At 38.8% G+C, this 11295-nt stretch overlaps 1 protein-coding gene across 2 annotated transcripts; it reads right to left on the minus strand.

Annotated features, from left to right (window-relative positions):
- Nucleotides 1–779: 779 nt before the first annotated feature.
- On the minus strand, nt 780–10697 carry LOC103721049 (conserved oligomeric Golgi complex subunit 8-like). Of its 2 annotated transcripts, none has more exons than XM_039122428.1 (12): nt 10460–10697; nt 10212–10364; nt 9568–9716; nt 7945–8022; nt 7722–7815; nt 7468–7542; nt 6692–6988; nt 6438–6505; nt 6284–6338; nt 4910–5048; nt 1639–1823; nt 780–1520 (listed from the first exon to the last, which is right to left on the minus strand). In XM_039122428.1, exons 1-12 carry the CDS (start codon nt 10598–10600, stop codon nt 1230–1232), a joined length of 1725 nt encoding a protein of 574 aa, XP_038978356.1. In that variant the 5' UTR covers nt 10601–10697; the 3' UTR covers nt 780–1229. The 2 variants fall into 2 exon arrangements, with proteins under 2 accessions (XP_038978356.1, XP_038978357.1); XM_039122429.1 differs by having other exon boundaries at nt 10212–10384; nt 10460–10593.
- Nucleotides 10698–11295: the final 598 nt, after the last annotated feature.

The following is an 11295-nucleotide window of genomic DNA, read 5'->3' on the forward strand; positions in this document are numbered from 1 at the left end:
ATTAAGTTCCATAGCAACCATAGCACCGGCTAAAACAAAAAGAAAAATAAAAATTAAAAATTTCCAACGAAATATGATATAACCCCACCCATGGTATAATAGCATCAGCGCCTGAACGGAAAAAATTACCAAATATTAGGCCCATCACGTTGTTAACAGGAAAGACTGATCAGACTCCAGTCGCAGTGGTAACCGAAGGCTGAAAACCCGACGCTCCCTGAACACGGGGTCTGAAAGTGCTACTGGTCGGCTGGTAGCCTGGATGGTATCAGGTATGACGTACTCACACGAAGGGTCGGATCGGGCCGAGCCAGCTCACGGGTGGGGAGAGTATAAGTAAAATAGATCGGCGTGCCCAACACAGACCCGGTTTGTCCGCATCGAACATTCTCCTGACGGGGTGGGGGGCCCAGTGGGGGCTGCTACGCGGAGGTGGGCTTGTCCCTTCCTCCCCCCCCCCTTCTTCTCTTTTTTTAGCAAAAAAAAAAAAACCCGATGCTCCCTGATCAACATGGTACGGGGTCATTATAATTTCAGTCCTTAGAAAACCATGGTTCACGGCCCAACAAGAAGCTGAAAAGATTGGCGTGATGTACTGAATTTTATCCACCCTCAAATTTTGAAAGTAACATCTATTGAATCCAAAAGTGTTTCCTTGTGATTCTATAGTTTATCGACCACCCTCCATCCTTCATTAATACTTTTGGATCTAGATATACCAAAAGCACCCACTATGATTAGATGCTAAGAACATTCTTGTTTTCTTGACATTTGATCGATAATCAAAAAATCAACAGAGAACTTCTTTGATGATGCACTTGGAATTTCATTTGATGTGTCATTCGGAAATTATACATTGCTATCAAATAAGATCACAATGCACTGCTTGAGTATGCCATACAAAGCTAGCAATTATATCTGAATAAATAACTAATTGATAACCAAAAAAGAAGCCTGTATAATCCATGACTAATGTGATGGCGAGTCTGTGGAAGCAGTGCATCGATAATCAAACTCTGAAGGACAGAATCATAATGCTGACCTGACTAGATAGCACTCACCCTGTCGATATCTATCATGCTGACTTCAGCGAAAAAGCCACATTAATCTCTGATAGTATAGCTCAATCCGCTTTGAAGAAATCCAATGCAAAGGGAAACACAGGCAGAAGAACATGATCGAAAACTCATACAGCTCTATGCAGATATTAGCAGATCAAGCAGGAGCAACTATACACTGCTTTGCGTTTCTGCCTGCACTGGCCCTGTGTCATTTTGATCTGTATTAGCAACAGTAGAGTCTTGCCCATCGGCTGGACTTCCATTTTCAACCACCAAAGCACCACCATTTTCAGTTGTTTGCTTCACTTCTGCATTATCTACAGAGTTTTTAAGTGCTTTAACAGGGGAGGTCGTCAACAGTTGGCTGACGCCATCAAACATACTCCTACATTCTATGATCAAGGTTGCTCCATTAGGATAGCAGCGACCGAAGCAAGTTGCACAATAAGGATAGGCAACCTATATATAATCCCATCGCCCCATATAGAAAAAAAAGGAAGAAAAGGGGAAACAAGTCATGAGCTGGGAAAAAGTATGTAAAGATCAGAAATTAAAATCAATGTAAAGGTCAGGTAACCTCGATGAATGCTTGACAGAGTGAACGGAAAAGAGTAGATTCATTCCCACGGAGCACCCGAATAGCATTATATCTAACTAGAGAGTCAGAAACAGCCTGTAGTCCCTTGACAACCTCCTGAGCCAGAACATGCTTTAGACTCAACGGGGCACAAGGCCGTAATTCATTCATAGCTGCTGAAATACCTGCATAAGACGAAATAAATGGAAAAAAAAATGGGGAATGAAATCTCCAAATCAAAGCAAAAAATGCTGATCAAATTTAAATTATAGAAAACATGCAAGATAAACTACAAAATTACAGATCAATTTCATGTAGTTTTTCTAGTTTTGCCCATGGCAAAGAAAACCACAAGATGCTCTGCTCATAAATGATTGATACACATCCAGTTACAGACAAGTTTTTTGTTTGGAAAAAACTCTAATAGTACCGTTGCATCAACATTTACTTTTGTATTAAGAACTTTCACTACAGATAGCGACATGTTAAACATTTTTCTGAAAACTTTGTCACCCTTTTTGCACCATTAATCATTACATCCACTTGGTTTAAAAGCATTAGTTTTTATTAAATGCATAGTAATATATATGGCCATTGCAGCATTATCTACATCGCAAAGCCTACAGAAAAAAAATGACCAAAGTTATAATCAGATCAGACCAGAAGGTTAACATATGCAACTTAATCCACCCCACCAGATGACGAAATCCGAAGAAACTCCTCCGCCATATCATGTAGCAGCAGACATGCTGATTGTCAACTCAAGAAAATACTTTTTTTTTTTAATGTGCAGCATGTTCTTGTTTACACCTAGAAGAAGTGAAGAAATGGGGATTCACTTCCAGAGCAGATGAATTGATTTGGTACAACATTGGCTCATCAAGATGGATGAATAAGATTTCCCTTGCATATAAGCTAAGACAGACAGTAATTAGGATTTGAAGCAATCAGGCGATTAACATTAGTTTCACAAATAACAATTTTTTGACATTTGTCCTAATTAAGGCTTACACATTGTGCTCACTTATGTTAGTCATGTATGAGTGATTTCTTGGTAGGAAATATAAAAGTATAGCATCTTGTTTCACAATAATTGCCAGAAGACAACATAGAGAGAAATCAAAAAGCAACTGCTTTCCTATAACAGTAATATAAGATCAGCTCATTGTTATAACCTACACAAGTGAACAAGTGCATGGGTACGTAATTTGATTGCAATTCATAATTTTCAAAAAGCAGAGGTTTTTGAATGATTCTGCCATCATTTGTGGCTGAGGCCGGAAGGTTGATGAAACTCACAATTGCGTGCATACATGAAGTGGACTGTTTTTATATTTAAATTAATATAATTTGTTCTCCATCAAGAATAACTCGAATAGATCAAACAAAAATTAGATTAATTATAGAAGGAAAAGCAGATTTTCCTAATTTCAGAAATATCGAAGAAAAATAGTCAATATTTGATATGTTCTTGGTAACGGATGGAATATGAAAACTATAAATTTGACAAAAGAGGTTTTTCTTTAATTCACATATAGAAAATTACAGATACCATATAAAACCTCTAAGATTTTAATTCTTAAATACAGCACCATATATATCTATTGCTTGCAACATTTAACCATCTAGTGTAAATGTCCATTATGTTCACATAAAAATAATCGATGATCAAGAGAAAGTCAATATTATTTACTTTATTTGTTAACACATGTCTAATGCCTATCTAGCTGTCACCAAACACCCTACATGGCAGTCATTTCATTACCCATCCCTACTGCACCTAAATCCCTCTATTATTCGCCACCATACCTCTGTTGTCCCCCAATTAAATTTATAGGCAAGATTTATTTGATTATCAACTAAACACCCAAGTCTTGGCGATGCAACCATCCCACCCCATTACTACACTAAACATACCCTTTGATGGCTTTCTGCTAGAGACACAAGGCTCACAACTCTATTGTCTACCCCATTATTACACTAACCATGCAGCCGTGCCTCTCCATCACCTCAGCACCATGTTCAGTCTATCTTTCAACCACCATGGTAACTACTATGTTCTCCCTTAATGTAGAGCCCACCCATTCTTTCAAACTGCTCCTCCATCAAAGGTTACAACTTTTAACCCAACCTACCATACAAACCTGATTTGACTCTGTACTATGCATTCTTACCTGATTTTACTTTGTAAGTTAGACAACCTGATTTGACTCCATACTATGTATTCTTTTCTGATTTTACTTTATGGGCTCGTTTGGTTCGCAGGAAAGGGAGGGGGGAAAGTGTGGTCAACGGGAAAGTAATGAAATGCCTCTTGTTTGGTTGGAGTTTTCAAAGGAGAGAGATGGAAAAGTTGTATTCCCATGAGAATATGATTCCTACATTTCATGGGAAAGTCTTTCCCATGAGAAACATGGGAAAGTTACTTTCCCATGAGGTGGGAATCACTCCTTTTTTATTTTTTCCCAAAAAGACCCTTCAGCATTAAAGAAGCATTAAAGAGGCATTAAAGACCTAATTTTTATTAAGAGCATAATAGGAATTATACATAACTTTCCTAGGAAAGTGGATGGTCAACCAAACATAAGCACTTTGAAAATTTGTCACTTTCCCCATGGTTAACCAAACATGCCAAAAGTGCTTTCCTAGGTATCCTCTTCCTAGGAATCTGATTCCCAGGAATCATATTCCTAGAAGGGAAAATACTTCCCGCGAACCAAACGAGCCCTATGAGTTAGAGCTGATATGAATGTGTACATTTCAGATTCTCCATTTATGTTTAAGAAGTCTAGCATGCAAGATTAGGATGAGTTTGGATGGAAAGTTTATTTTGATCTAAATGTTCAAATGTGTCACTTTTTTAGTTTACATAACCAAATCCATAATGATACCTTATCCCAACTATTTGGGGGGGCTTATTCTAACACTTTATTATAATTTTTAACATGCCTTATCCAACTGGCTGTCAACCTAACATCAACACGCCACCTTCTTCATCTAGACATAGACTGGGACTGACTGACAGTGTCTATTAGAAAATAGTCTTTATAGAAAACAATATGTTACCCAATAGGAAAAATGAATTACCCGAGCACTTCCTCCTGAATCTATCCTATAAACTACTTCAGATACATGATGCTTCAGTGCCAGTGCATGCCATTTACATGATACCATTATATTTGTTCAGCACTAGAATAAAGCCTGATATATAACAAGAGAACAGAATCAATTCTGGACCAAGCAGAATCATAAGTAGAAAATCAGTACTTACCATTAACAAACACAGCAATAGGAGGATGCTCCATTAGAACAGAAGGTGGAGTCACATCATCATGGCTTTCATTAATCACTCCATTGGTTGCAAAGCCAACAGATGGCAAGGGAACCCAGCGATGTGAATCTAGGACAATCTAATAAAGGAAAAGGTCAAAATTATAATAAGAAACAAGTATTGCAAAGAAAAAAATTGTCTTGAATTATTCTGACCGTTCTAGGAACTAAAAGAATTGTTAACAAAAAACTTTAATATTGAAAAATGGAGATTGAAGTTGCATGCTCAGAATCTCTCAAGTTGTTGACTTGAATAGAAGATGCTCAGAGTCACCCAAGTTGTTGACTTGAATAGAAGATGCTCAGAGTCTCTCAAGTTTTGACTTGAATAGAAGATGCGAGAAAAATGATAGTAATATTCAAAATCCTGTCTTGATTCTGCTAGGAAGGTGAGAAAGGAAAGGTTGGGGAGGGAAGGAGGCGGGCGAGGGGTGGGTTAAGGGGGGAGGCACTCAAGCTAGAGTGATTGTTTACATAAATCTATGAAAAACATAATGTAGATATTGATAAGGATAAGTATGGAGCAATAGCAAGACTATTGTTAAAAGTGGTTAGGATAGCTAAAGTAAGCTTCTATTTGGCAGACTCCACAAGAGCTCAACCTTACACTTATGTTTCCTAGCTTTGGTAACAAATGAGATTACACTTAGTATAGATGATGTGATTTTGATCGGTAAGATGTGCTAAATTGGAATTATGGAAAGAGACATGGGGATAAGGGTGCAGATACAAGTAAACTATAGAGAACACATTTGGATATACTAATAAAAAATGAAGATCATGAATTGTATTTAATTGGGTTGCAGACAACATAGGAGAAAGAAAAAAAGAGTTTAAAAGAATTGCAACATAATAGGTGAAGTATACAGGTGCTTCTGCAATGTCATTGGATCATTGAATACCTTTGAGAATCAAAAAAGAATCGTATGATATTACCACGAGCGCCTATAGTTTTGTCTGGATTAAAATGTTGGGTAATAAACAGAATATAGGCACGATATGAATATCAAAGGTGAATAGAATCCAGTTTTTGATTCACAAAGCCAGAAAGGTTGGAGATTGAAATGTGTTAGACAAACTGCTGGAATTGCACAAGTAGGTGCTAAAATAATGGAGGACCAACCAAGATAAAAGGATGGGTAATAAAGACCTAAGGAGACCCTGATAACAATAAGGTCTTGAATTTGTGTAAACGGACGAGAAGGGATAAGGTCCACCAGTTGGCTAGTTGATGGAAAGAAATAGAAAAACCATTAGCCATGATCAATGAATAATACAGCACTTCATGAATGAAATTTCAAAGTTGCAAGCATACCTGAAAATTTTCAACTGCTATGTTCATATTCTTTGAGAATAAGTTAACAACTGCACTGAAGAAGATGAAAGAATGTCACTTCTAAAATGAAACTAACAAAATGCTAAAAGTGATCTAATAAATTGTTGGGAGCAAAACGGCTATGTTCATTTACTCTTCAAAAAGTAGTGGAAGCAAGCCTCGAAAATCCAATCCAACCAAGCCAAGACCCATCGCACAATACTGCAAAGAAGACAACAACTTGACTATCACCACTAATCCTACAGCAAAGGCAATGATAACTAGTTCCATGTCTGGCAATTAGAGGCACTGTTGTCCAATTGTACAAATGGCTGTGTTCATGCAGCCCAGAAGTTGTGGCGGTGTGGAAAATGGTGGTCTGTTTAAAAGGTATAGAAAACTTCTCACCATGCACTGATCAAGTATATTTGACAGTGATCCACCATCAGTGATCTTGGGAAGCATAACCTCCAGAGTGCAAAGGTGATTTTTAATTTGATGCATAGCCCAACTAAAAAGAAGTCCACCATCATAATTCTCCTCGCTCCCAGATTTATCATTGTTGAATATTGCTCTGTATTGATTAACAACATCAAACAGATTCATCCTGTGGCAATTTACCATTCCTTTCAAATATTCATAAACATTCCTCCGGTCCAAGTCGTCAAGAATGCCTGAAAGCCACGCCTCTCTGCATCTTAAGAACTGGCCACATAAGAGATGCTTAGTAACAGATGAAAGGCAATTAAATGTGCAGAAAATAACATATCAGTTCTGTCATATAGTATATGGTTACTTCAGTTTTTTATCAGTACCTGTGATTGTGGATGATAGGCTATCATCCTAATCTAAATTCAACTATTCCCATCATTTAACTACAGCCAGAAGATTAAAAATTGTTAATCATTATAGACTGTGGGTCTACATCTTTTAAGGCCTGATAATGAAATTCCTATAATTGCCACTCTGACTCTCTGAAAATCATCAGAAACCCATGATACATGAAAGCCAAGAACATTAAAAAGACATCATACTTTCAATAGTGTGGCTGAACATACACAGTAGTACAATTTAACTAGCTATAAGCTCTAATCTAGTTTGAAAGGAACTTTTCCCTTTTTTGCAGGAATTACTGAATACACATGATAAACCAAAAAATGAATATGATTGAACATTGAACGCACCTGTAAACGCAATTCAGATTCACTGAATACTCCCATACGCCGCAAATGTGCAACAATACGTAGACACTCAGGCAGCTGCACACCATCAAGATAAGCTCAGCTATAGACATCCATTGAAAAAAAAGGGAAATGCTTTTGGAGTCAAAGTAACGCCTTCAAAACATTAATCTCAAGTAGAATATAGGATGACAAGCTTATTATTGCAGGTAACTATGAGGAACTCTCAAAAGCTTTCAACATGCTATATAGGTTACCTGAATATTAGATCGAAGTTTCTGAAGAAGCTGAGAAAGTAGAGATTGCGTTGTCTTCCTGACTCCTATAGCTAGTGCCTGAATGACAGGTAACCTTGATGCCAAGTATCAAATGCTAGCTATTATCATGGCATCTATAGCTAAAGAGAAAATTGGTTGGAACAGTTTTAATTATAAAAATGCAAAAAGTAGGCACTAGGCCTCAATAAGCAAAAGGACTTACTCAGCATGCATATTTGACAGTTTTTGAACAAAAGCTTCTAAATCAAGGGCCTCATCATAATTACCATTCCTAATACATCTGTGAAGCAAAATTGGACCGGATTGGTTTTTTCAGTAGAATTCCTAACGACATTCAACAAGACAAATAAAAGGAACAATTCTTGATTACATGAAAATAAACAATCCAAATAAACAATATATTGTGGTAATCCAAATCAAAATGGACCCAGTAAACAGGTGATGAAAATCATCTGCCAGAAATACATTCTGCAAGCAAGATGTTTTCTCATAACTAAAATAAGAAAAAAAGGGCGATAAAATAATAATCACCTAAATACTAAAATAAAGAATGGAACAACCAAAGGTAGAATCCTACGGGTCCTAATGCATGTGTTTTGCACATGAGAATGGAAAATGCAGATAAGCATCATGGAAGTGTATGTACTACGTAAGGTCCGCCGAACCAGTACCGGTAGGTGCATCGGTGGCCTACGATACCAGTTTGGTACCAGTTCGGACCGGTTCGTACCAGTGCCGAACCGGTTTGCTGCCCAGTGCGCGCCTGCGCGGTGCCTAGTGCACGCCCGCGGGTGCACGGACCGGTGTCCGGTTCACATCAGTACCGAGGCCGATTCGTACAGGTAAGCCTTTGTACCGCTCGGAACCATTTCCCACCGCCATACCATACCGGTCAGAAACCGGACTGGTCCAATACGGGCCGATTCAGCATACCATGGTACTAAGATCATGGCATAACATGAGAATAAATAAAGCCATTAGCTTACTTAAAATAAAGAGAAAAAAAGTATTATCTTGGTCTCTAATGCAAGGTACCATCTCTTACTTAACAAATTAAATTTACTCAGAAGGCTACCAATGATCAACTAATGTCGTCATTATCAAACTTTATATAGCTATATTTCTTCCAAAACAACAATGAACATGGATTAAAAGATTCAATAGCAGGTGAACTGGAAAAAAGAAGAATGAACAAAAAATTCATAACTGCAATCAGCAGAACGTTGAACCAGTTATCTTGTGTTGGCCATATAAGTTTAAATCTCCAACACTGGGAGGGAGAATAGTCAACATTTCTCATTTTTTCCTCTAGAGAGCAATACAAGAATTAAAGCTATTTCACCAATCACAACCAGACTTGTTTTCAAATTAGCCTCCTCTGGTTAATGGATGCACTTTGTCATTGCATAACAATCCAATGTTATATTGGATTACCAGTCCCTCTATATTAATGTCAAATTTCAGGGAACGTTCTGATGAAATAAAAAAGAAAAAGAAAAAAAAAAGAAAAATTAAGAAAAAGAAAATACTGACAAATTAGTAACATAGGCAAGATCCAAAACCTTAAATCCTATGACAATATTTTTTTCCTTAAAAAATCCCCATATGCTGAAGAAAGCACCTTAATGGAACAATATGTTGCATCCAACAATGAAAACAATGAAAGATGCAAAAAATGCACTTGCTGAATTTACAGTCCATAATAATTCCTAGGTGTCATTGAAAGCAAAATCATGAGAATTTGCAAAGCCAACTCAAACTATGAGCAATGAGACCTCATCTAGCATTTTAAGATCTTAATGAAGTTTAGGAGTCAAGTATATACGTGTCCATTAGCTGTGGAATTTCAAGCAGGTCAAGCAAAGTACTGTGATTGGCAAGTAATGTCTGATTAAGCTTTCTCTCCTCCAAAATTTGCTGTGCAGATTCAATAAATTCAGTACAACCAGATGTAAGATTTGGAATCTCCATTATCTGCAATAAGTAGAAAATAACTGTCAAGATCTGATCAAAAGTGCTTTGGGGTATAATCTCTTGGGAGCATCAATCTCTTGTAATTATCACACAAGTATATAATTACAGCATAAACTTGTAGGCACAAATAACATGTCAACTTTTTTCAGTAAATGCTATTTTAAGTATAGAGAATCAAACTTTGATAACGTGTTGTTTAAGAAAATTGAATTTATAATTTCATAACAGGTTTTAAGAAGTGTTGTTTAACTAGATTGCTATTTAAGCATAATTCATGCAGGCTTCTACGGGGAGGTGAAATTTGGTGTCTATATCTATATACTATAAAGAAAAACCCAATTTTGTTAAGTTACTCCATTTTTAGTTTGCAGTTTCCCTTCCAAGATAATCTGAATTCTTGAAAAGGCTTAAGCACTCGTATAATTCTTGAATCAAGAATAGAAAAATATAGAAAGAGGATGAGAAGCTAACGAGGTCAGAAGTTTTAAAAGGTACCAGGGACTCGAGATGCTTGTCGAAGTCGGTGAGCTGCCCCCGGATGAAGGAGAGGGAATCAGCCGCGGCGATGAAGCCCCGGTAATTACCGACGGCCACTTCTTGCATTTGCCTCCGAATTCGCTCGGCATCCACACGGAGGAGCTCCGGCTCCTGCGAATCCATGACCAGATCTAGGGTAGTTTGAGATCGAGTGTGCCAGAGAGAGAGAGAGAGAGAGCAAGGAGGAAGAGGCAAAGAGAATGGACCTTGTGGAGGCGATCGAGGGTGAAGGAGAGGAGTTCGGAGACGTAAGGTTGCTGAGAAGCGCCGGCGAGGGGAAGGAGACCGGAGGCCATGATGGCCTCCTCCTCCTCCACGGCTCCCGGGTTCCTCTTCTCGACCTCCATGGGAGTGGCTTGGGGATCTTTAGATCTACCACCCCTCTGGGAGCTCTCGCTGGACCCGGAAAGAGAAAAGAGGAAGCGAATGAACGCTGCGGATCTGATGTGCCGCTGCCCGCTAAATCAAAGATGGGTCATGGAACCGCCGCGTGGGTCAGCCCGCATAAAAGAAAGAAACGGCTTCCGAACGGCGACTTCTGCGGGCCCCGCTCTGCTGGCAGCCTGACACTCAGTCACTCACCGGGGTGGGACACGAATCTCAACGCATTAACTATACCGCGTGCCCGGTTCTTTAAGGCCCTGTTTGGGGAGCTTTTGGGGTTTCTTTAACTATACCGATTCTTTAAGGCCCTCCAAAAATACTTTTAGCTAAGAAATGGTGTTTGTTAAATTTTTTTGAAAAGCTGTTTCAGCTTTTGCGGAAAGCTGAAACAGCTTTTGGGGGGTGGAGCTTTCCGAAAATGCTGTTTTCAGCTTTTTTCGAAAAGCTGTATTTTTGACCAAAATACCTCCATGTAAAAAAAAAAATCCTCCCCTAAAACCTCTGTCTTATCGCCTGTTCCTCTCCCAACCGACCCGCCCCACCCCCCTCCCCCGCCCTGTTTCTCTCCCAACCCACCTCCCAACCCACCAGCACCCCCACCCCTCCCCCTGCACCGCAGCCGCACCCCCTCCCTCTCCCCCGCCGCCGCTGCAGTGCC

The sequence above is a fragment of the Phoenix dactylifera genome, unplaced genomic scaffold (assembly GCF_009389715.1).
Source record: "Phoenix dactylifera cultivar Barhee BC4 unplaced genomic scaffold, palm_55x_up_171113_PBpolish2nd_filt_p 001519F, whole genome shotgun sequence".
Lineage (NCBI taxonomy): Eukaryota > Viridiplantae > Streptophyta > Magnoliopsida > Arecales > Arecaceae > Phoenix > Phoenix dactylifera.